The sequence below is a fragment of the Podarcis bocagei genome (genome assembly GCF_964188305.1).
Source record: "Podarcis bocagei genome assembly, chromosome: 1".
Taxonomy (NCBI): domain Eukaryota; kingdom Metazoa; phylum Chordata; class Lepidosauria; order Squamata; family Lacertidae; genus Podarcis; species Podarcis bocagei.
In genome coordinates, this window is record NC_138125.1 from 11,579,418 (window position 1) to 11,605,391 (window position 25,974).

General features: G+C 45.8%; 1 protein-coding gene across 1 annotated transcript in view; it reads left to right on the top strand.

Annotated features, from left to right (window-relative positions):
- Positions 1 to 25,974, top strand: part of PPP1R36 (protein phosphatase 1 regulatory subunit 36) — a gene marked incomplete at its 5' end in the record, with an annotated part of 81,662 nt that overhangs the window by 54,310 nt on the left and 1,378 nt on the right. The window contains 6 exons of the mRNA XM_081204346.1: positions 7,887 to 7,953; positions 10,294 to 10,392; positions 13,249 to 13,389; positions 23,331 to 23,373; positions 23,479 to 23,672; positions 25,070 to 25,264. Coding sequence (XP_081060472.1) covers positions 7,887 to 7,953; positions 10,294 to 10,392; positions 13,249 to 13,389; positions 23,331 to 23,373; positions 23,479 to 23,672; positions 25,070 to 25,264 — 739 coding nt within the window. The remainder of the gene's footprint in view (positions 1 to 7,886; positions 7,954 to 10,293; positions 10,393 to 13,248; positions 13,390 to 23,330; positions 23,374 to 23,478; positions 23,673 to 25,069; positions 25,265 to 25,974) is intronic.

Consider the following 25,974-nt stretch of genomic DNA (forward strand, 5'->3'; position numbering starts at 1 on the left):
AAAAAATGACAAACATACAAAATAGTTTCAAAGATATTTTCATAAACCTCTTTTCTTGGACTTCCCCATACCCCCCCTCTCTGCATCCCAATGTCCATATTTGAACTAGCAACTCCCAATTGTTACTTTCTAATCTCTGTCATCTTAGTCCTCTTTTATTGTCTAACCTTGTATCCCTGTACCCTATTGCTTCTGGCAACCACAACATTTTAACATTCATTCAGTTTATAGTAGTCCTTAAGATAGCTTTTAAATTTTTTCCATTCTTCTTCCACCGTCTCTTTGCGTTGGTCACGGATTCTGCCTGTCATCTCAGCCAATGTCATATAGTCCATCACTTTCATCTGCCATTCTTCCAGAGTAGGTAAATCTTGTGTCTTCCAATACTTTGCGATGAGTATTCTTGCTGCTGTTGTGGCATACATAAAGAAATTTCTATCTTTCTTTGTCACCAATTGGCCGACAATGCCCAAGAGAAAGGCCTCTGGTTTTTTAGGAAATGTACATTTAAGTACCTTTTTCATTTCATTATAGATCATTTCCCAGAAGGCCTTTATCTTCGGGCATGTCCACCAAAGGTGATAGAAAGTACCTTCAGTCTCTTTACACTTCCAACATTTATTATCGGGCAAATGGTAGATTTTTGCCAGTTTGACTGGGGTCATGTACCACCTGTAAACCATTTTCATAATGTTTTCCTTTAAGGCATTACATGCCGTAAATTTGATACCGGTGTTCCATAACCATTCCCAGTCATCTGACATAATGTTGTGTCCAACATCCTGCGCCCACTTAATCATAGCAGATTTAACTGTTTCATCCTGTGTGTTCCATTTCAGCAGCAAGTTATACATTCTAGATAAATTCTTAGTATTGGGTTCTAGCAATTCGGTCTCTAGTTTTGATTTCTCCACCTGGAAACCGATTTTCCTATCCTGTTTAAAAAATTCCATTATTTGGCAATATTGAAACCAATTTTCTACTTTGTGCTTCAATTTCTCCTGACTTTGTAGTTTAAACTTGTCTCCATCCTGTTCTAAGATTTCCCAATACTTCGGCCATCCGACCTCCATATTGAGTTTCTTCACTGCTTTAGCCTCCACTGGTGACACCCATCTAGGGGTTTTATTTTCCAATAGGTCTTTGTATCTTATCCAAACATTAAATAATGCTTTTCTAACAATGTGATTTTTAAAAGTACTGTTAACTTTGTCATACCAAAGATATGCATGCCAACCAAAAGCATTATTGAAACCTTCCAGATCCAAGATGTCCGTGTTCTCGAGGAGCATCCATTCTTTCAGCCAGCAAAAAGCTGCTGCCTCATAGTACAATTTTAGGTCCGGCAGGGCAAAACCCCCTCTTTCTTTAGCGTCAGTCAGTATTTTGAATTTAATTCGGGGCTTTTTGCCCTGCCAGACAAATTTCGAAATGTCTTTGTGCCACCTCTTAAAACATTCCATCTTGTCAAGAATCTGCAAGGTCTGAAACAAAAATAACATTCTAGGCAATACATTCATTTTAATTACTGCAATTCGGCCTAACATTGACAGTTTCAGATTTGACCATATTTCTAAATCTTTTTTAATGTCTGACCAACATTTTTCATAATTGTCCTTATACAAATTGACATTCTTAGGTGTTAAATAAACCCCTAGGTATTTGACCTTCTTGACCACTGTCAAACCTGTTTCCTCCTGAAATTTCTCCTTTTCCATATCTGTTAGGTTTTTCCCTAAAACTTTAGTTTTTTGCTTATTCAACTTAAATCCAGCTACCTGGCCAAATTGTTGTATTATTTCTAAGACCCTTTTCGTACTAGTGTTTGGCTCTTGCAAAGTCAATACTAGGTCATCTGCATACGCTCTTAACTTATAATGTTTAGCTCCGACCTGCACACCTTTGACCTGCTGGTCATTTCTTATCATATTCAGCAACACCTCCAGAACCGAAATGAAAAGTAATGGGGAAATTGGGCACCCCTGTCGTGTTCCTTTTTCTATCTTAAGTTCCTCAGTCACAACATTATTTACAATCAGTTTAGCTTTTTGTTCAGAATATATTGCAGCCATACCATTCTCAAAACCCTGGCCTACCCCCATCCCATGAAGATTCTTCCTCATAAAACTCCAAGAGATGTTATCAAAGGCTTTCTCCGCATCCACAAAGATCAATACTGCTTTAGTGTTTATATTCACCTCCAGCTTTTCCAAGATGTCTATTACATTCCTTACATTGTCTGCTAGGTGTCTTTTAGGGAGAAAGCCTGCTTGGTCTTTATGAATCTTCTCCATCAAAACTCTTTTAAATCTTTTTGCCAAAATGTCTGCAAAAATTTTGTAATCCACATTAAGGAGTGATATTGGGCGGTAGTTCTTGAGTTGGGTCTTTTCAGTCTCTGACTTTGGTATGAGTGAAATATATGCCTCTTTCCACGATTCAGGTGCCCTTTTTCCCTCAAGAATCTCATTACAAACTTCTCTTAGTGGTTGAATCAGCCATTCCTTCAGCGATTTGTAGTATCTAGAAGTCAGTCCATCTGGTCCTGGAGATTTGCCCAGTTGCATATTCTGAATGGCAGCCTCTATCTCTTGTTCTGAGATTCTCTGGTTCAAGTCCATCCTACTTTGCTGAGAGATGTTTTGTAATCCATATCTTCCAAGGAATTTGTCTATATCTTCTTCATTTTGCGGGCCTTGGGTGTAAAGTTTTTTGAAATAACTTAAAAAGCAATTTCTAATTTCATTGGGTTTAGATATGTTCTTTCCATCCACCTCTAGGCTTGTAACTGTATTTAGTTTCTGCCTTTTCTTCAATTGCCATGCCAAAAGTTTACCACATTTATTTGCTGATTCAAAAGTCTTTTGCTTCATTTGCTTTATCTTCCATTCAATCTCTTGGTTCATCAATTCCATATATTGAGTTTGATATAACTTGATCTCTCTTAAAATGTCCTGAGACTTTGGTTTTGTTCTTAATTTCCTCTCTCCTTCCTTTATCATTTCCAAGATCTTCTCTTTTTTCTCATTTTGTTTTTTCCTCTTTATTGAATTTTGTTGAATCAAAAATCCTCTCATAACCGCTTTACTTGCGTCCCAGATCACTCTTTTCTCCACGTCGGTCCTCAAATTTATTTCAAAATAGTCTTTTAGGGTCTTTTGGGCCTTCGTGAGAATCTCCTTATCTCGAAAGAGGGTGTCATTCATTCTCCATCTAAATTGACCAGTTATTGTGAGTTTCATCTCCATCTTCACGGCGTTATGGTCGGAGCAAGTTTTTGGGCAGATTTCCACTTTCTTAATCTTTGGAGCCAGTCCACTAGTAACCCAGATTTGGTCAATTCTGGTCCAGGTCATCATTGCTTGGGAGAAAAAGGTTCCCTCTCTCTCCAGAGGGTTCCTTGTTCTCCAAATGTCTATCAAGTCCATGTTTTCTGTCATTTCGAAAAAAGTCTTAGGGAGTCTCCCTTCTTTAGTGACTGTTAGTCTTTGTGCCTTGTCCATATTAGTGGAGACCACGCCATTCATGTCTCCCATGATTATCATATTGTAATCCAGATAGTCCGTCAAAGTTTCATGAAGTCTCTTAAAGAAGTCAGATTTGCCTTCATTTGGTGCATAAATTCCTACAACTAAAAATTTTTCTCCTTGTACTTGTATCTCCACAGCCAGATATCTCCCTTGTTCATCTTTGAATATCATTTTTGGAGTCCATTTCTCCTTCACATATATTACCACTCCTCTCTTCTTAACTTTGTCTGATGAAATAAATTCTTGTCCTAGCCTTTTATTTGTGAGTAATCTCCTGTGGGCTCTGGTTATGTGAGTTTCTTGTAAACATATCAAGTCCAGTTGTTCTCTGTTCAAAATATGAAATACTTGTCTTCTCTTCAAAGGCCCATTCAGTCCATTACAATTCCAACTAAGGAATTGCAAAGCCATCTTGTTATTTTCTTAAGGCTCCTCCAACAGCTCCAAGTTGTTGCTCTTCTTCTGATGGTGGTGGTTTTTGTCCAAACGAGAGATTCAGGATATCCAGTGCTCTCCTCTGTTCTGCAAGTACGTCCACAGTCCCCTTCTGTAGGTCCTCCTGGTGTCTTGCCAAAAATTTGTCTTTATCTTGAATTGTCTTTATTTTCACTTTCTTTGCCTTATAGTCGAATGACAGTCCTTGTGGGAACTCCCACCTGAAGCGGATAGAATTTTTCTTTAACAAAAGAACCAAATCCTTGTAGAAGTTTCTTAAATCCAAAATGTATTTTGGTATGTCTTTAAAGATCTGTACAGCTGAATTTCCAATTTGCAAGGCCTTTTCAAAGTGTAGTCCTAAAATTTTATCTCTTTCCTCCTTAGATCTGAGTGTGATCAGACAATCTCTCGGTGTCTTTCTATCTTGCTTTTTACCCAGTCTAAAGGCAGTTGTAATTTTGAATTCGTCTTCCTCAAGGTCCCAGCAATCCGCAAACTCCCGTGTCAAATATTCCACAAGGTTGTCTCTTTCATTCTCCGGAATCAGTCTTAATTTTAAGTTTCTCTCTTTCCTCTGTAACTCCCACAAGGCCAAAGTTGCATCATGCTCATAGACCTTCTTGGCAAGTGGCTCTAATTTCTCCTGCGTCTCTCCAGCAGTGGCTTTGGCCTCTTCGGCAATTTGACGCGTGGTGGCGTTTTCCTCGACCAGTTTGTTTATAGATTCTGTATTCTGGTTTAATCTTGTTGATATTTCTGTTAATTTTTGTGTGTTCTCTGAAGTCTGTTTTGTCAGAGACTCCAGAGTCTGGTTTATCTTAAGCAGAGCTTCTGTCACAGCTTCCATAGAAACGGCTGCTCCTTTGTCTTGTCCTGTTGTTCCAGCTAATCCGGCTGTTGCGCCTGAGATTGAGCCTCTTTTCTTTGCTTGTTGCAGCTGCAACTGTTGTTGTTGTTGTTGTTGCTTGGTCTTAGCTCTTGTAGCTATCTCTTCTTGTGGTCCACTCATGTCAAGGTCAATTCCCACGGGATTTATTCTCCCTTGGAAAATTCCACTGTCTTAGGCCGTGCCGGACTTTACTTTATCCTCTAGAGGGAGCAAATCAAAATGGCCATAGAAGGAAGTTTCCAAATACAAGAACAAGAACAAAGGAGACAGTCCAAGATGTAGAAAAAAAAGGAGATTAACCCAGTCAAAGTCAATATTGCTAAAGTCTTATAACTTCCAATTGCCACAGTTACCCAGTATACTGTTTATACTGTTTCTTCTTATAATGTACAAAAGTCAGGCACTGTGGAAACTTTGTATCAAGGTGTCACTTCACAGGGAAAAGTCAGCTCAGTGTACTGAAAAGGCAGACCGTTTCAAGCTTTCAAATAGATGAGATAGCAGAGGTTTTTTCCTCCAAATAAATCATGCAGTTATTAGTCGAATTCACCTCCCCTCTGCCCTGCTTGCTAGAGGGGAGATCAAGGGTCTAAATGTCCGGTTTATATGATCAAAGAGCAGGTCTAAACGGATGCAAGTTTAGAGTTCCGTTGCTTTCACTTTCATGCAGTCGGGGGGAGGCAGACTTCCTTTGTTTAAATCTCCCCGTTTTTAGCCCAATTTCTGAAATTTAAAGGGTCCCGATTGTTTTCCAGCTCTTACTCACGGGAATTCAGTCCAGATTTTCTTTTCAGGAAGGAATCGGCGCTCTCCGCTTATGGCGACGCGGCTTCACTTCGCAGGCTGGGTAGCGACTCTCAGCACCGCGCTCTCTCCCGATGTCGATCCGTAGCCTTTAAAAAGGCTCTTTCACGGTACCGGGGGGCGCGAAGGTGCCCACCGAGTCTCCTTGTTCTCAGGCTTCAGCGCCTGGGATTTTAGGGGTCCCCCGCTCGCCGTAGCGGGTAAGACCCGAACTTGCGAAGCAGTCCTTCTCCGGAGCTCGGAGGTAGGACCGCCATTAAGCGCTGGCACCGACCGGAAGTCCCCGCGCCTAAAGTCATTCTCATGTGCTGCAGGTATACGCCTGCCCAGAGCAGACTATTCAGAATGCAGGGAGAGGGGGATGGAAGTGGGCATGTATTTTCCCTCTCATCAGAAACTCCCTGCCTATCCTCCTCTCTGTTGTGTGGCCTTTCAGCTTCCTATGCCTGGCATGTAACCCCCCTTACGTTTCTTTATAAATAAGGTGTGGCATAAATCGCTAAATCAGTTGTAACAGTAATTTCTAAGCACATTGTTTTCCTCTAGCATTTTAATGGTATGGCCCTAGGAGGACTGCCTTGCATTTTTCCTTTGAAAAGTTGAGTCAGCTTCGAAAAACGTTGCAAGACCTTACATTTGGACTGGGATTCTGGAAATCTTTCTGGACAGGAAAGGCTGTCCACGCATAGATCAATCCACCTTAGACAAGTTGTCAAAATGTGCTGGAAGAAGCCGTGTTCTTACGGAGATGGAAAACCCTGTGTCTGGGTAATAGAACTTCAGGGCAAACTGCAGGTGGGAGCAAACATGATTTAATGTTTCTCCATACAAAAAAGAAGAAAAAAACCCTCCACACTCCATGTAGAAAAATAGATGATGAGGAGAAGGCTAGACTAGTACTCTGTGTGTGTGTTTTTAAGCACATTTCCCCTTCAAAGGATTATAGGCACTGTTGATACATTTCCCAGCAACCCTTAACACACTACTGTGCCCAGAATTATTTGAAGGTTGTGTCTGTGTGCTTTGGATGTGCTTCAAAGGCATGATGTGCCTACAGCCATTAAGAACCAAAATAGATGTAATTTGTATTTTTACAAACATGTGCATTAAGTGCAAAAAAAAGCCCTAGTATTAATTTGGCCCCTTTCCCTGACTTGGTAGATTTCTATATTCAGGGACTGCTTTTGTACAGAGGAGCTTTCAGTCAAGTGAGTCTCACCTGCAGTCTAAAGGTGAACCACCCAGACGCATTTTTACCGCCTCCATGAAAACTAGACCTGGGCGACTTGCTTATTCCTCTTGGGTCATGCCTGATGCAGCTTTGATAAACTCCAAGCCTGCCACAATAGTGACGTGCATCCATCATCCCACACATCTCCTGGTGCATAGCTCAGTGGCAGAGTTTTCCAGGTACAATCCCTGGGATCACTGACAGAGCCCTACACCCAAACCGCACCCACTTCTGCGCTCCCTGGAAGGAGGCATGCTTAAGGTGAAACAAAGCAGAGCAAATAAAACCAACCCAAATTTAATGGGCTGTTTTCCTTACTCCCGTCTCAAGTTACACCAATCCCTTATAGGGCAGTCCTAAACATGTCTACTTGGAGATAAGTGAATTCCATGTGATTTGTTCTTAGTAAGCGTGTTTTAGGATTCCATGTGATTTGTTTAGGGAAGTTTTTAATATTTAATGCTGTACTGTTTTTAACACTCGATTGGGAGCTGCCCAGAGTGGCTGGGGAAACTCAGCCAGATGGGCGGGGTATAAATAATAAATTATTATTATTATTCCCCAACCCCTTGCATAGCTCCCCTTAGAGCACTTCCTTAGGGATCCTGCTATCTTCCATTCTGCTGACATGGCCAAGCCAGAGCCCTAACGATCGAAACAAATCAGAACTGGAAGCGAGTTCAGCGAATGTGATTTTCCATAAGTTCGACAAGGACCGGAGAGACTTGGGTTCAAATCCTCCCTAGCGTAAAGCTCACTGGGTGATTTGGGGACAGTACTTAATTTCTTCACAGCTTAGTTAACAGGGCTAGAGGGGGGAATAAAATGGGTGGACCACCCTGAGCTCTGTGGAGGAATTTTAGTCTAAAAATATAGGCAAACAGAACTCAATTTATGTAAAAACCTTCTCTGAGATAGTTTGCAGACACTTTGCAGGGATGGACGAGAAGGCAGTGCTACAGATTTTTACAATTTTCATTTTGAATGTTTTCAGACGCTGCCCTGTTTCTGGCCCACGAAGACGATTCCTTTCGCATGCATTCTTTCTCTTTAGTTATGAGGTATGCCATTTGGTATTTGCATTTCACAGTGGGATGCTTTCACTTCATTTTTTTAAAAAAAGAAAAATATACCGTATTTTTCGCCCTATAGGACGCACCGGCCCATAGGACGCACCTAGATTTTTTTGGGGGGGGAATTAAGGGAAAAAAATTTATTTCCCCCTCCCCCAGGCGTGGGGCCCCCAGAACAGAACCCAGAGGATGCCAAAGCTGCGTGCAGCTTTGGCATGGCTCTGGGAGCTTGTGGGGCTGGAGGAGGCGGAAGTCCTCCGCCAGCCTTCTAACCAAGTCGGGGGACAGCGGGAAAGGCGCGCTGCGCCTCCCGCTGTCCCCCAGTTTGCGGGGCTGGCGACGGGGAGGAGCAGGCTTCTCCCCCCGCCAGCCTTCCAACCAAGTCGGGGGACAGCGGGAAAGGCGCGCTGCGCCTCCCCGCTGTCCCCCGAGCTTGTGGGTCTGGCGGTGGGGCTCTCCTGAAGCCTGGAGAGCGAGAGGGGTCGGTGCGCACCGACCCCTCTCGCTCTGCAGGCTTCAGCGAAAGCCTGCATTCGCCCCATAGGACGCACACACATTTCCCCTTCATTTTTGGAGGGGAAAAAGTGCGTCCTATAGGGCGAAAAATACGGTATTTTACGGCACCTTGTAAAAACCAAGTCAGATGTTAGCGGAGAGGTTGCCAAATCCTGTGTCATCAAGACCTGAATTCTGAAAGATATATTTGGCATATATACAGTTCCGTGAGAGGGGAAATGTCAGAAATCACAACCATCACATCCTCAGACAAGTACCCTTGTGGCTGCTTCTCGCTACACTTCCATTTGAAGTATGAAATGGGCCAGTTGCAGAAAACTTAGTCAATCATATGAGCAGACCTGGGGCAAGGGATTGCACTTCACCTGCAACAGGAGATTAATAAGGGATCTGGGTTAATATATGTGCTGCTTTTAGCATGGCAAAGCAGGGCTGGGGAACATCAGGCCTGGGGGCTAAATGTGGCCCTCCACGGCTTTCTGTGCAGCCCTTGGAACACTTGCCAGGCTACTTCTCAGTTGGTTAGAGTATGGTGCTGATAATGTCAAGGTTGCAGGTTCAATCTGCATATGGGGCAGCTTCATATTCCTGCACTGCAGGGGGTTGGCCTAGATGACCCTCAGGGACCCTTCCAGCTGTACAGTTCTAAGGTTTTATGATTCTCCTCTCCCCAGACCACACCTTTGACTAGCTTAATGTTTTTGCCTGCTTGGAATTGTTTGCATCCCACTCACCCCCACCTTCCTCCAAGGACCTCAGACCACATGCATTATTCCCACCTCTTATTATTCCCACCTCTTCACAAAAACCCTGCGAGGTAGGGTAGGCTAGGCTAAGAGAGAATAGCCATCCCAAGATCACGCAGTAAGCTTTGTGGGTTAAGAGAGAGCCAGTGTGGTGTAGTGGTTAAGAGCAGTGGACTCGTAATCAGGTGAACCGGGTTCGCATCTCCGCTCCTCCACATGCAGCTGCTGGGTGACCTTGGGCCAGTCACACTTCTCTGAAGTCTCTCAGCCCCACTCACCTCACAGAGTGTTTGTTGTGGGGGAGGAAGGGAAAGGAGAATGTTAGCTGCTTTGAGACTCCTGAAGGGGAGTGAAAGGCGGGGTATCAAATCCAAACTCTTCTTCTTCTTCTTAAGTGGGAATGACGATGATTGGGAGGGCCAATTAATTATCCCTTATTCTAAAATCCCATTATGGTTAAGTGACCCTCTGGGTCTTCACACATAATAGGCTGCTGGGATAGCTCATTTGGTAGAGCAGGAGACCTTTAATCTCAGGGTCAAGGGTTCGAGCCCCACGTTGGGCATGAACGTTGGGTATCATGAAGGGTAAAGGTAAAGGGACCCCTGACCATTAGGTCCAGTCGTGGCCGACTCTGGGGTTGCGGCGCTCATCTCGCTTTATTGGCCGAGGGAGCTGGCGTACAGCTTCCGGGTCATGTGGCCAGCATGACCAAGCCACTTCTGGCGAACCAGAGTAGCGCACGGAAACGCCGTTTACCTTCCCGCCAGAGCGGTACCTATTTATCTACTTGCACTTTGACATGCTTTCGAACTGCTAGGTTGGCAGGAGCAGGGACCGAGCAACGGGAAGCTCACCCCGTTGCGGGGATTCGAACCTCCAACCTTCTGATCAGCAAGTCCTAGGCTCTGTGGTTTAACCCACAGCGCCACCCGTGTCCCTATCGTGAAGGGTACCCAGGTGCCATTGCCCAGTGGGCTGCATTCAGCAAAAGAAAACTGCTCCCTTCTGAAGAAGTTTACATGGGCGACGTGGTGTTTTGCTCTGTTCTTAAATTCTGCTCTAGGTGCCAGCAGCTAGATGATTTTCTCATGGCTCTGCTGTACTATCTGAATTTTTATCTGGAAAAATTAGCCTTGGAGATGAAACCCAAATCTTTCATGGGGTGAGTAAAATTGCTTGGATGTGTGTCTTAAGCGGAGTCCCGTCTTGTTTAGAAAGGGCTATTGCTCTATACATTCAGTGTGGGTGTGCTTTGCTTCAAGACCCGATTTGTGCTGGTTAGAAAGATCACAAGCCACGAGGCCTCAAGCCGAAGACCTTGGAGAGTTGCCAGTGCTCAGGTGACTAATGGATGAATAGTCTGAAGTTGGGAGTCCAAGACCATTTCCTGTGATTCTGCAGGACACTTGTCACGTCCCAGGAGCTATTTGAGCCCAGTGTTCTTCAGTCTCCTCTGACTGGTTCCATCCTTCTTTCCTCGTTCATTTCTGACTTTCTTCCTCCACAAGGAGACTTGAGTCAGTGCATCTCAGCATTTTCAGGTCAGCCCCACCTCTCCTGTTCTCCTTCATGGCTGCGTTTGAGGTCAGTTCTGCATCGCTGGTTGTGGCCTAAGACCAGCCGAAGCTGAGGTGGTGGGTGTTGCACGAACCATTGAAAAGTGGACAGAACTGAGAGCCAGTGTGGTGTAGTGGTTAAGAGTGGTAGACTCGTTATCTGGTGAACTGGGTTCGCGTCTCCGCTCCTCCACATGCAGCTGCTGGGTGACCTTGGGCCAGTCACACTTCTCTGAAGTCTCTCAGCCTCACTCACCTCACAGAGTGTTTGTTGTGGAGGAGGAAGGGAAAGGAGAATGTTAGCCGCTTTGAGACTCCTTCGGGTAGTGATAAAGCAAAATATCAAATGCAAACTCTTCTTCTTAAAGAAAAAAAGAAGAAAAAAAGTGGACAGAACTCTCCCTTCTTTCTCCACAAATGCACCCAAACTTACTTTCACTAGTGTCTTGGCCTGGGTATCTCTGCTCTGTTGCCCCTTGCGTGTTGGCAAGGAGCACCAACCCTCTTGCTTACCTGGGGGTTTCAGGTGAGTCCACATCAGCCGAAAGCTATTTCCTGCATTGAACGCAGCCATAATGCTGTCGTCCCCACTGTCCCCCCTTGTAACAGACTTTTAGGTTGCCTTTCAAAATATAAATACCTTGCAAAGACAGCTTACAGAGTACAGGTCAAACAAATGAGTCAAACCAACTTTTGTTTGAATTGGCAGCTGCCTTATGCCCCAACACCTACCTGTTTTGTTTTGTGTTAACCCAGGTAAGATCTTAAACTAGATCAATTAGATTAGATCACCACCAACGCTTCCTTAGGTGTTGGGACATGGTTCTATGAATGTGGTTCAACAACATCTGGATGGCCACAGAGGATCCCCAGCCTTGAGGGAGGCCAATAAGGTGTGGCCATCCAAGATGTTGTTGGATCACATTCATAGAATCATAGAATCATAGAGTTGGAAGAGACCACAAGGGCCATCAAGTCCAACCCCCTGCCAAGCAGGAAACACCACCAGAGCACTCCTGACATATGGTTGTCAAGCCTCTGCTTAAAGACCTCCAAAGTAGGAGACTCCACCACACTCCTTGGCAGCAAATTCCACTGTCGAACAGCTCTTACTGTCAGGAAGTTCTTCCTAATGTTTAGGTGGAATCTTCTTTCTTGTAGTTTGGATCCATTGCTCCGTGTCCGCTTCTCTGGAGCAGCAGAAAACAACCTTTCTCCCTCCTCTATGTGACATCCTTTTATATATTTGAACATGGCTATCATATCACCCCTTAACCTCCTCTTCTCCAGGCTAAACATGCCCAGCTCCCTTAGCCGTTCCTCATAAGGCATCGTTTCCAGGCCTTTGACCATTTTGGTTGCCCTCCTCTGGACACGTTCCACTTTGTCAGTGTCCTTCTTGAACTGTGGTGCCCAGAACTGGACACAGTACTCCAGGTGAGGTCTGACCAGAGCAGAATACAGTGGCACTATTACTTCCCTTGATCTAGATGCCATACTCCTATTGATGCAGCCCAGAATTGCATTGGCTTTTTTAGCTGCCGCGTCACACTGTTGGCTCATGTCAAGTTTGTGGTCAACCAAGACTCCTAGATCCTTTTCTCATGTACTGCTCTCAAGCCAGGTGTCCCCCATCTTGTATTTGTGCCTCTCATTTTTTTTGCCCAAGTGCAATACTTTACATTTCTCCCTGTTAAAATTCATCTTGTTTGTTTTGGCCCAGTTCTCTAACTGATTCCATTCATAGAATCATGGGCTCTAACTGATTCCATTCATAGAATCATGAATTGGAAGGGACCTCAAGGGTCATCTAGCCCAGCCCCCTGCCATGCAGGAATCTCGGCTAAATCATCCATGACAGGTGGTCATCCAACCTCTGCTTTAAAACCTCAAATGAAGAAGAGCCCACAACCTCCTGAGATAGACCGTCCCACTGGCATCAGAAAGTTCTTCCTGATGTTTAGTCGGAATCTCCTTCCTTGTAACTTGAAGCCACTGATTCAAGTCCTACCACCAGAGCAGGAGAAAACAAAGCTTGCTCCATGATTCCCATCATCCCTGGCTATTGGGTCTGCTGGCCGAGTCTGATGGGTATTGGAGGCCAACAACCTCTGGAGGAACACAGGCTAGCCACACCTGACCTACCTGGAGACATTCTAGCACACAACATATTGGTCCTTCCTGCTCCTTATTTGCAATTGCCCTACTGTTCTTTTGTATCACCTAATCTACTAATGATAGTCCAGGTATAGTGGATCTTGCTTGCCTGACCAGAGTCTTGCTAGGCAATCCCAGGGCGTGCCACTCCAGCCCTATGATTTAATGTTCTAATCTTTCTGTTGCTTTCTTTTATTTGGGTCAGAATTCCCTGGTGCAGACATAGTGTTCTTGATCGTCTAACCATGAGTGGGAGAGTGCTCTGTGCAATGCTTTTTTTAATGACTTGCTTCTTTGTTAAACAGGAAGCCCAGTGCCCTGGAAAGGAAAGAGATAAGGGAGAACCAAATCAAGCTAGCAGTGACCAAAAAGCACCTGGCCGAGCTGTACTGCATCCTCATCCTCGGGCTGGGAATGTCTGATCAGCATCACATGGCTTGCGGGAAGTAAGGAAATGGCTGCGCCCAGGAAATGCTTTTCTGTAACGCCACCTGCTCTTCGCAGCAGATGTCTAGGGAATAAAACAGAAGAAGTAGGAACTTGGGATTCTGAGTGGGTTGTCAAAACCCAATGCCCTTTGAGAGTCCTTTATGGAAACTGAAGGGGGACGTGCCGCCTGATTCTTAGCGTTTTCACCAGGAAGCAAATCCCAGAGAGTTCAGTGGGGAAGGGTTGTAGCTCATCTGGAGAGCACCTGCTTTGCATGCAAAATGTCACCGGTTCAATTCCTGGCATGGGAAGGGCTCTTGTGAAATCCTGGAGAATAGCTGCCAATTAAAGTAGGACAGCTCCTGCCAAACTAGCAGTTCGAAAGCACATCAAAGTGCAATTAGATAAATAGGTATCGCTCCAGCGGGAAGGTAAACAGTGTTTCCGTGTGCTGCTCTGGTTTTTGCCAGAAGTGGCTTAGTCATGCTGGCCACAAGACCTAGAAGCTGTCTGTGGACAAACACCAGCTCCCTTGGCCTATACAGCAAGATGAGTGCTGCAACCCCAGAGTCGTCCGCGACTGGACTTAACTGTCAGGGGTACCTTTACCTTTACCTTAAAGTAGGACATGCTGATAGCTCAGTCGTGGGTAGAGTTGTGGGTTCAGGTTGGGCAGAGGTTTTCTGCATTGCAGGGGATTGGACAAGGTGACCCTCATGGTCCCTTCCTACAATTCTACGATTCTGTAGTGTGGATGAGCCAGTGGTCTAACTCAGTTGAAGGCTTGGCTTGTTTTCAAGTAAGGTTGCATAACTTCCAGGTAAACCTGCACTCAGGAAATCTGTGCAAGGGTACAGTCTTAAGCAAAAAATTATTGGTGCCGTAAGGTCCCAATGAACTTAGTGGGACAAATTCCAAAATAACATCAGTTAGGATCACAGGCTAAAATTCTCATCATTTTTCCTTAGAAGTCACTAAAATCAGCAGTCATAGCCTCTGGGTGAATGTGTTCAGGATCTGGTAGCAGGCAAATAGCTGTTGCAACTAAACAAAACTCATTACAATATTTGCTATCAGATTTCTGTGATTAGGGCTACCACTGTCGGCGGCCTTATCACAATGCCTTGCCAGAGAGTTTTGGGCTTGGCAATGGTGTGTTGGTAGACTGCACAAATCTGGCAATTTGCATCTCTGGTAAGTAATTTTTAGGCACTCTTACTCTTCTGAATAGCTAGGAAATACTTGGAAGGGGGGGGCATGCCTTTATTCCCACGCTCCTAGCAAAGGATGATCCCTAGCTGCCGCTGGCATTTGAGTAATTTTGGAGAGAGATACCTGAGTCTTAGCATTTACCTTATTTTTCACCCTATAGGACACACTTTTTCCCCTCCAAAAATTAAGGGGAAATGTGTGTGCGTCCTATGGAGCGAATGCAGGCTCCTTGGGTTCAGGGTAAGCTCGGGGGGCAGTGGGAAGGCGGTGTGCCGCCTTTGCGCTGCTCCCCGACCTGGTCTTTGAGGCTTTTCCTCGAGGAGGGAGAAGGGACTGACTGGCCGTGTCAGTCCCTTCTCCCACCTCGTAGAAAAGCCAGCAGAAGTCGTGCGCTCCTTAAAGAGTGCACGGCTCCTGTGGGCTTTTGCAGGAGGTGGGGGAATTCCCCCACCTCCCGCAAAAGCACACAAAAGCCACACACTCTATAAAGGGTGCGCGGCTTCTGCTGGCTTTTCTATGAGGTGGGGGAATTCCCCCACCTCGTAGAAAAGCCTGCAGGAGCTGCACACCCTTTAAAGAGCGCGCCGCTCTTGGGGGCTTTTCCCCGAGGAGGGACAAGGGACTGACTGGCTGTGTCAGTCCCTTCTCCCTACTGGTCGAAAAGCCCCCAGGAGCCACGGGGGAATTCCCCCACCTCCCGCAAAAGCAGGGAGAAGGTCTGGGAGAAGTGCACAGGCTGCGCACAGCCTGTCTGCTGCTCCCAGAGCTGTGGGGGGGGGGGAATCATATTTTTTTCCTTGATTTCCCCCTCTGAAAACTAGGTGCGCCCTATGGTCAAGTGCACCCTATGGAGCGAAAAATACGGTAGGTTGCTGGCTATTTCACCTGGAGATCTGATGTGCGAGCAGCGGACTTTCCTCCATCTCTGCTCAATGCGTACGTTTGTAAAGAAGGGCAAATATTACATGACAGAAGTTCTGGCAACTGCTTCCAAAGGAAATGAAACTTGAGCAAGCTCTGTGCCTCTGGAACATCTCAACACGCAAAGAAGTGGGACGAATGTCACAGTATGAAGAAGGTCACGGGGAGGGGCGAGTACTGTTTTAAAATTTATTTTAAATCCTTGGGCCAAATCCCTTGCGGTGACCGCCACCTTACAAAGCCCATGAAAACACAGCAGCCCCTATTTCCCAGCACTGCTTCCACTCCCATTAAGGTTGCCATCTCCGGGAAGAAAAACCAGCGTGGCCTGCTCTTGCGAGTTTAGCAGATATTTTCTACGCAGAACTCAGCAAACAAGGCTTTTCATGCTATGGAGACAAAGACAATCTCCTTCTGCTTGCTACAGATTCAGTGTCTGTTAAAAGCACCGCAACAGAATTTTGTTCAGAAGGCAATAAGACAGCTCCCAAACCAAAGCTTGCCAGTCTTACCAGTTGCTCTAGAGCAGGGGCATTCAGGCTTCAGGCTTGCTGGATCCATTTTGTAGGTTTTGTTTGCAAGAACCTGAAGTTATACCAACAAGGACCAGGTGCAAAGGGCATGTGTTGACATCTGTCTTTCTCAAGAGACAATGGAGTGTCGGGAGGTGGAGTCAAACCACTTTGTTAGCAGCACCAAGTAACCTCCCCAGGGCACAAGCCTGGCCATGTGTCTGGAGGTCCTGGGCTGCCCAGATGACAAGACACCACCCCTTCTCAGACTCGTTGATGTGGTCCAAAGGAAAGCAGAGCAAGACGTTTGGCACCAGCTTGGCTGCAGGAGTCGCTGGAAGGCGCCATCCAATCGCCTTAGGCACTTCACTCTGGATTTGTGTAGGGTTTACTCCTGAAGACGTCCCACAAGGCAGCGGAGGTTCAGGACCAGAGTTTTCCTTCTCATAGATGGCTTACAGTTAAAATTAAGGAACAGGGTGCCTCTGAGCCAAGGGATTTGACCTGAGCTCATAGTTCTTTCCCCCAAAACCTGTTCCTGCTTAGCTTTGTTCATTTCTGCAGCCTGATTTAGGGTTTTAAGAGTTTTAAACAACTGGGAGTCTTGCAGCAAGCTACCCACCTATTTGCCTTCTGCTCAGGCCTGCTCTAGAGAGTTCCCCTTCTTATGTTCTCTAGCCAATCTCTTCAGCTGGCCTCTGTTGCAGCTTGATCCGTAGGCGTTACCAGGTGGTCCTCTTGTGTTGTGAGAAACTTAATATGCTGGTTTCTGCTGCTAAAGGTGCAGGTGCAAGTCAGGCTGATCCCTCACTGCCCCCAGGCAGCTAATAACACTAATGGCGGTGGAAAGAGGACTGGAGAGAAGGGCTGGTACTGGGGAGAAGAGATGGCATACTTGAGCCTTGCCCGCTTTGAATCACTCACTCTCACTGGCTTTCTTCCAGTATGTGGCTTCGAAGGGCAGGAAAAAGCCCCAAACTCTTATACAGTGGTACTTCGGATTAAGAACTTAATTTGTTCCAGAGGTCTGTTCTTAACCTGAAGCATGCTTTTGCTAATGGGGCCTCCTGCTGCGCGATTTCTGTTCTTATCCTGGAGCAAAGTTCTTAATCTGGAGCAACCACTTCCTGGTTAGCAGAGTCTGTAACATGAAGCGTCTGTAACTCGAGGTACCACTGTTGTTGTTGTTGTTTAGTCGTTTAGTCATGTCCGACTCTTCGTGACCCCATGGACCAGAGCACACCAGGCACTCCTGTCTTCCACTGCCTCCCACAGTTTGGTCAAACTCATGCTGGTAGCTTCGAGAACACTGTCCAACCATCTTGTTCTCTGTCGTCCCCTTCTCCTTGTGCCCTCCATCTTTCCCAACATCAGGGTCTTTTCCAGGGAGTCTTCTCTTCTCATGAGGTGGCCAAAGTATTGGAGCCTCAGCTTCAGGATCTGTCCTTCCAGTGAGCACTCAGGGCTGATTTCCTTCAGAATGGAGAGGTTTGATCTTCTTGCAGTCCATGGGACTCTCAAGAGTCTCCTCCAGCACCATAATTCAAAAGCATCCATTCTTTGGCGATCAGCCTTCTTTATGGTCCAGCTCTCACTTCCATACATCACTACTTGGAAAACCATAGCTTTAACTATATGCAAAGCACAGGTCAACCTTGGCAGGTCATTTCTTTGACTCACGTTTTTTGAGTCGAGTTTATTTCTCCTGCACCAGCTCGGGCATCCTTTCTTTAAGCTTTGTGATGGTGCAGAGCAAAAGAAACAAACAGCGGCAGCTTTATTTCAGATTGGTTACACTCCCCAAAGCTTGCATGGCTGTTTTGTTGTTGGCAGGAAGCTCTTGCTCGGCGTTCAGAACCAAAGCCGCGTTTATTCAGCGCGGAAGTCCCCGTGGGGATTTGCCTTCCTGTTTAGCTGGACATGACCTGCTGGCCTGTGCTTTTTCAGAAAGCCCACGAGACTGCCGGAACGGAGAGAGGAGAGTTGTCTCGGCAGCTTTAGGAGAGCACCCTTAAAGACGCGCAGACTCCCAGCTGGAAAGCGAAGGCTGCCGGGGAGCACATTGCCAAGGAATGAGCTTTTACTGATATGATTCCAGGGTGAAGCAACAAGACTCAGCCAAATTAACTTGCAGGAAGAATTCCAGCGAGGCCTTAGCTGGGGCTAGCAGACTTGGCAGGAACACAGAGTCCCCGAGCACCATGTTTTACAATCTCTTCTGAATCAGTGTGTTCCTGTGGAATCAAGAGTTTTGCTCCCACCCCTGTCCCTGTCCTATGGTTAGGATTTGAGTGAGGCTTGGGCACTTGAACCTTGGAGGGCCTCATAGGGTAGAGCAGGCAGAGGCACATCTGCTGAGGTGCGTGGAGCAAGAAAATGCCCCAGAGCTCACTGAGGCATCTGGCTTGCAGCTGCTTTGGTCCATGAAAGGTTTGGGAAGGTTACAGACAACCTGGGCTGCCTCAGAGCCAGCTGTGCACAGAGTGAAAACCAAGCAGACAGCACTGGCTTCCAGGTTGTAGGAAGCTGCCTCAAAGGAGATCCATTTGACCATCCTGCCCACCTGCTACCTACTCTGACTGGCAGTGGCTCTCTGAGATCTCAAGCCTTTCCACCTCACCTGCTACGATTAGACCCCTTTCAACTTGATATACCTGGCACTGAACCTGGGACCTTCTTCATTCAGAACACCTGCTGCACCCTTGTGCTACGATCCCAGCAGCTGCTCAACCCTGCCAACCTCAGGCACCCCCCCCCCATGATTTTTAAGGGTGCCTGCAATCCCTAAAAGCAGCTTGGCACCTTGGTATTATTTGTGTTCCTTCTCCCTGGGCCGCCTAGCCTGCCAAAGGACTCCCCTTGTGTGGGGAACAGGATACTCAACACCTCCACATTTCTTTCTTTCTTTCTTTCTTTCTTTCTTTCTTTCTTTCTTTCTTTCTTTCTTTCTTTCTTTCTTTCCTTCCTTCCTTGTGTTGAAGTGCCAAACCCAAAACAAGGGACACGCCCTGACTTTGAGCTTTGTTCTCCTGCATGTGCATGCACTTTGCATCTTCAGGAAACTGTGTAAAAAAGAATTTATTTCAAAATAGTACAACGGGTGTAGTCAGAAGGTTCTTTTTTATTGTAAATAAAATCATCTTCTATCTCTTTTTCTATTTCTTTTCTTTCTTCTTCTATATTCTTTTGTATAGTTATAATTTGTAATGTCTGAAATGTAATGTTTTATATTGTATGTATTTTAAGTTCTCTGTATAATAAAGGTTGAAATTCAAACAAACAAACAAAAACAGAAGGCATCATGTCCCGGGTTCAGTTCGTTGCATCTGCAGCCAATTGATATGAGGCAGCTGGGCTGCCAACACACCTGAGACACAGGAGAGCCGCTGCCTTCTGCTTCTGCAGCAGCAAAATCTGTGTGATCTTGGGCGGTTCCTTGCCACCCGCAGGTGCTGTACAGGTGCAGGTTCAGCAGCGTCCTGTCAGCCATCCTCGTCGCTTGCGGCACAGGGAGTTATTTTCCCTCTTCTTGTCGATTCGGCAGGGTGAGCCGCACCAACTCCGTGGTTAATTGTAGGCTGAGTACAGTCGGTGGCCCAGCCCAAAAATGCTGTGCATGCAAGAGTCAGCATGACAAAATTGTTCAGTGACCCAACCAGAAAGCCTGGCTCTGAATTCCAAGTATTGCAAACACACACACACACACACACCACCCCCTCCCGATTCAGCTGCAGGGATAGAGTGAAACTAAATACAGGGTGCCACCTTTGCATTCTGTACCTTAGATGCTTGCATGTTGGGCAGAAATTCAGAGCTGGAACTCCCCCATTGCTGCATTTTTTCATGTCAGGAAAAGCCCAATGACTTGGGATTTTTCAGCATCTTGAACAGTGCCCAGAAAACAACTAGCAGCCAGGAGGCTGAGAAAGGCTGCTTACCTGGTGGTTAATTTTTAAGGAATATTAGTAGACAGCAGCAGGACCATATTAGGAAGATCCTTATCTGCCCCTGGTCAAAAGAGCCTTGAATTCCACTGTCAAGAAAAGAAAGGAAGGAAGGAAGGAAGGAAGGAAGGAAGGAAGGAAGGAAGGAAGGAAGGAAGGAAGAGAGATGCCCAACTGTTTCACAAACCTTCTGCAGGCAACCTGAAGGGAGCTTTGGAAACTCTGGCCCAGAGAACTTCAGCACGCATCTGAAAATGTGAAATATCAGGAACCGTATTCCTGGGGAAGGTCCGTAGCTGCTGACTGTATTCCTAGAGCCAGTCCTGAGGGTGGCAACACGAGAAAGGGGCCTTTTCTGCCCTGGTTCCCCATTTGGGGACTGCTCCACCCAGGAAAGCTTGCAAAACCTTTCCTCTATAACCAGGCCTTTGGCTAATTAAACAATCTGTGGTCTTTTAAAGGGGGGTATTGTTTTGCTTTGTTATTATGTTACATATTTTTGTGTTTTTATATTGTGAACCACCTTGTGATCATACGATGAAGGGCAGTATATAAAATTTAACAAAATAAATAAATAAATTTAGAGCGGCCTATCCTGGCTGGGGCTGATGGGAGTTTTAGTCCAGAGTTGAGGGCCCCCAGGTTAGGAAGGTTAAGCCTAAAGCAGGGGTGCCCAAACTTTTTTCAAAGAGGGCCAGATTTGATGAAGTGAACATGTGTGAGGACCGACCAAACTTGTTGAGCTTTTTTTAAAGGATTTTACCTCAGGAGATACACTGCCACAACAGGGGCCAGATTAAACCGACCGGCGGGCCAGATTAGCCCCCCCAAAACGGACTAAGTCACCAGCCCTTTGGGGCCTAAGAGCGATATATATAATCTTCAGAGACATCTCTTGTCATAAAATGGCAACACCGTCCCCCAAAACAACATTTCACAGAAGCCCAACTTTCTCTCTGAGGCTAAAAGGGCCCAGAGAGAGAAATTCAGCTTCAGCCCTAGAGAGGAAAATGCACACAAAGAAACCCTACTCTTTTCTGGAGGGTCTCATCCTGCCCCCCACCCACTTGTGTGATTCCCAATCTTTGTGTGTGCAGAGCCAAAGTGTGAAAATCTTGGAACAAGGCAGAGGTGAAGTTGCAGAGGAGCCCTTAGATGGTATTTGCAGAGGACCTTGCCATTTTTTAAACGGGTTTTGTAGATTTCCTTCCCCTTTTACTTTGTTAGTGCTTCACACAATGAGGAAGAAAGCAGGCATATCTGGCTCAGGGACAGGGTTAGGTAATATTTATTGCTGCCAGTTTCCTCTGGGGCAAATTTACATAAGGGGAGGGGAAGGATCTGCATTTTGTTCTCGCACATGCGTATATTAAATACACATGTTTAGTCAAATTTAGAGATCTTCCATAAGCCAGGAGGACGCTCTTGGTTTGAGACTGGGAGAGCGGCTAAAATAGGCAAATGATTTAGGAATGCCAACTTGACGGAGCTAAAAAAACCCCCCAAAACCTGGCCAGCTTCACTGCCGTTAACACCAGTTTGATTTATAGCTGAAGCTTTCCATGGAATGGGACTAAAGCACACTTGCCTCCTAGTGCAATGTGTTCTATATGGGGCTTTCCTGGAGCTCTGACTGGTGCAAAATGCTACAACTAGACTTGATGGAATTGGATGACCACAGCCATGTAACATCATTGCTTAAAAGCTTGCACATATGATACCATGCCTGGTTCAAGGTTCATGCATTAATTTAAAGGTAAAGGTAAAGGGACCCCTGACCATTAGGTCCAGTCGTGACCGACTCTGGGGTTGCAGTGCTCATCACGCTTTATTGGCCAAGGGAGCCGGTGTGCAGCTTCCGGGTCATGTGGCCAGCATGACTAAGCCGCCTCTGGTGAACCAGGGCAGTGCACGGAAACACCGTTTACCTTCCCGCTGGAGCGGCACCTATTGATCTACTTGCACTTTGACGTGCTTTCAAACTGCTAGGTTGGCAGGAGCAGGGACCGAGCAACGGGAGCTCACCCCGTCGCGGGGATTCGAACCACCAACCTTCTGATTGGCAAGCCCTAGGCTCTGTGGTTTAACCCACAGCGCCACCTGCATCCCTGCATTAATTTACAAAGCCCTTAAAAAATTGGGTCCAGAATATCATAAGGATTGGTGAATCCCTTACATCCCAGCCTGATCACTGAGATCTTAAGGAAGTCTCTTGAGCCCCATGGCTCAGCTTGCATGGCTTGTAACTGCTAGAAACCATGTCGCCTGGGTTGGGGGCTGAAGCCTGAAATTCCCTCCCAACTGAGATTAGACAAGGACCCTCCATGTTGAATAATTCTTGGATGCCAAGATCCAGGTTTGGGGCAAATACTTAGTATGCCTTCTACGTTGCTTCCAAATTCCCTCACTACCCCCCAGCATAGGAAAAGACCACATGTTCAGCAAAGTAAAAACTGGTTTACTTACATACTGTCTTAAGGTTGGATTCATGTGCTTCAGACCGTGAAACAAAGACAGTAACAAAGTGGTAAGGGTTCCCAGATTATCGGTATAGGAACTCAAGAATGGCTGGTGAGAGCCATGCGGCTAAGTTGGAGCAGCAAGCTCAAACTTCTTCTCATGCTGAGCTTCTCAGGTAGAGTGGGGAGGGATGGGGACAATAGGCTTGATTACCTATTTCCTCCCATGGTAAAGGAAATAAGCCTGGCAGGACAGCTTACTCTATTGTATTAACCCCTTCATGCATTAATTAGAGTTAAGCATGTCAGTTATATGAGAATAGTTGTCCCACAACTTTCTTATTTCAACCAGCATTTTAAGGTAGTGTTCTGATTTTATGTTGATTTTTAATTGTTCTTATTCTCTGTATGGTTAGATTTTTTTTATTTTCTCCAAACCATTTTATTTACCCTACTTAGAAATTCTGACTATTAAGTATTATTTAAATATCTGAAATAAAGCAAACAAACCCACTTCCCCAAAAGATTGTTGTTGTTTTTTTGTTGTTTTTTTGCAAAAGAGAAGTGGGGGGAAATGCACTGGGAATCATGAGATAACGCTTGCTTTGATGCAACATTGTCTAACCTCCCTGCAAACAAATCAGGATGAAACTGCATTTGTGGGCCCCCTGTCATTTTGGCAAGAGGAAACTGCCGACTGGGAGCCCTCACTTCCAAAAGCCATGATCTTGGTAGTTTCATTGGGGCATGGGAATGAATTTTACCTGCCAGCATTTGGTCTTGATTCTGTTTCTTGGTCATGCTAGAAAGTGACAGAATGTTGAGGAAACTCCCTTTCATTTAGGAAGGTGTTTATGGAGTACTTTCTCTGTTGCTGTCTGTGGATTTATTCTTCTCTTCCACATTTTAGGAGGAAAATATCAACAACACAGAAAGACAGGGATTTCTTTGAGGTAAGAGCGGTCGCCTGGAGGAACAGAGCAGCTAAGGGTTGTCTCATCTTTCAGATAAGCTGCAACAATAGAGTAGATCACCTCCATTTTTATTTTTGCATTTAGTGCTTGTACAACTTCTCCTCCTACGTGGCTTTTGTGACGTTCAGACAGAAGAACCTCAAGGAAATCCAGCAGGAAGTTGGCCGGCTGCTCCGCTCAAACATATTCAATCCTGCTCTGAGGGAGACAGCTAAACCCAAGGAGTTGAAAACAGACGTGACCAAGGAGGTGAAGAAGGTCACTTTCCGCTATCGCAAGTATGGCCTCATTTTCTCTCTTCTCCCCTCCCCTCCGTTATTGGATACATTGCAGATTTTTATATCGGGGGTGGGAAACATTTTTTTTAGCCCAAAGTCCTGCCAAGGCCATATGCCAGAAGTGGCTGGAGCCTGCAGTAGGTTACATTCCAACCATAAAAAAGTCAGAATTTTCTGCACATATCGCCTCCATCCAGGTGAACAAGAGGCATTATTGTAGTTGTAGGGCACATTCCAGCCTGAGGATCATAGAATTGTAGAGTTGGAAGGGACCGAAAGGGTCATCTAGTCCAACCCTCTGCAAAGCAGGGGAATATCAGCCAAAGCATCCATGGCAGGTGACTGTCCAACTTCTGCTTATACACCTTCAAGCAAGGAGGGTCCACAACTTCCTGAAAGAGACTGTTCCACTGTCGCACAGTGGGAGCCAGTGTGGTGTAGTGGTTAAGAGCGGTGGACTTGTAATCTGGGGAACCGGGTTCAATTCCCCGCTCCTCCACATGCAGCGGCTGGGAGACCTTGGGCTAGTCACACTTCTCTGAAGTCTCTCAGCCTCACTCACCTCACAGAGTGTTTGTTGTGGGGGAGGAAGGGAAAGGAGATTGTTGGCCGCTTTGAGACTCCTTCGGGTAGTGATAAAGCAGGATATCAAATCCAAACTCTTCTTCTTCCCATCGGAAAGTTCTTCCTGGTGTTTAGTCGGAATCTCCTTTCTTGTAACTTGAATCCATTGGGTCAAGTCCTACACTTCAGAGCAGGTGAAAACAAGCTTGCTCCATCTTCTATGACAGCCTTTGAGATATTTGAAGATGGCTATTGTATCTCATGTATTCACATACCGTATTTTTTGCTCTATAAGACTCACTTTTTCCCTCCTAAAAAGTAAGGGGAAATGTGTGTGCGTCTTATGGAGAGAATGCAGGCTGTGCAGCTATCCCAGAAGCCAGAACAGCAAGAGGGATTGCTGCTTTCACTGCGCAGCGATCCCTCTTGCTGTTCTGGCTTCTGAGATTCAGAATATTTTTTTTCCTGTTTTCCTCCTCCAAAAACTAGGTGTGTCTTGTGGTCTGGTGCGTCCTATAGAGCGAAAAATACGTACTTTCCTGTTGGTCATTCATTCATCCCATGTTTTTCAATGCATTTCCTTGTCACTTTCCTAATTACAAAAAAAATATCCATATTTTTTAGTATATTTGTTTCCCTGAGGCAAAAGAGCACTTTAATCCATTTTACCGTAATTCTGCAAATCTAAATTTCCAGTATGTGATTGAATTCTGCACCCCCAAAGCCTGCAAAATGCTGTCAGTCGGGAGGTACCCTGTATGACTTCACCCTTACTTGAACACCTTCCCCTTATTCATTATTATTATTATTATTATTTAAACTATTTCTTAAAGGAGCACCGAAGTAAGGCAGCCAGCCATCCGAAGTGTCATGGACCAGCGATCGCCGGTGCTGAGCACCTTGCTGCCAATGCCTAAAGACAGCGCTCAGTACCTTTTCCAGGACCATTACCTCCATGCTGGCAGAAGTCAGCCAGCCTACGTTCCTGAAGAGCTGCCACCCTTTTCCTCTGTCGTGCCAGAACCCAAGTAAGGAATGCAGGGCTTTTCTACGCAATACGTGACCACAAATTCTAACAGGGAGCAGTGGCCTGTCTCACAAGTACAGTGGTGCCCCGCAAGACGAATGCCTCGCAAGACGGAAAACTCGCTAGACGAAAGAGTTTTCCGTTTTGGAGGTGCTTCGCAAAACAAATTTCCTATGGGCTTGCTTCGCAAGACGAAAATGTCTTGCGAGTTCCTGCGGGTTTTTCCCCCCTCCCCCCTTTTCCTAAGCCGCTAAGCCGCTTATCAGCTGATCCGATAAACTGATAAGCTGCTAAAAGCCGCTAATAGTGCTAATCCGTCAATGGGCTTGCTTCACAAGACGAAAAAACCGCTAGACGAAGAGAATCACAGAACGGATTCTTTTCGTCTTGCGAGGCACCACTGTATATCTGAGTTACTCATAGTTTCGAGCCTATTTGAATGTGCTCTAAATGTATTGGGTGCATCTGCCTTGTTTGTGCATGTGATGGCCATGGGGAAAGCAAACGGACATTGAAGACCCTGCTAGAGCAAAAGAGAGGAAAGCTAGCAGAATAGGATCCAAGGAATGCTTAACCATTGAGTTTTGATGAGAACGGCTTGACCTCACCCCAAAAGGCGCACTCCTCCATGGTCTCCCGAGACAGACAGATGCCAACAAATTCAGGCCAATGGACTACGTTGGTTTTGGTGACATGCATCCTGTCTGTCTG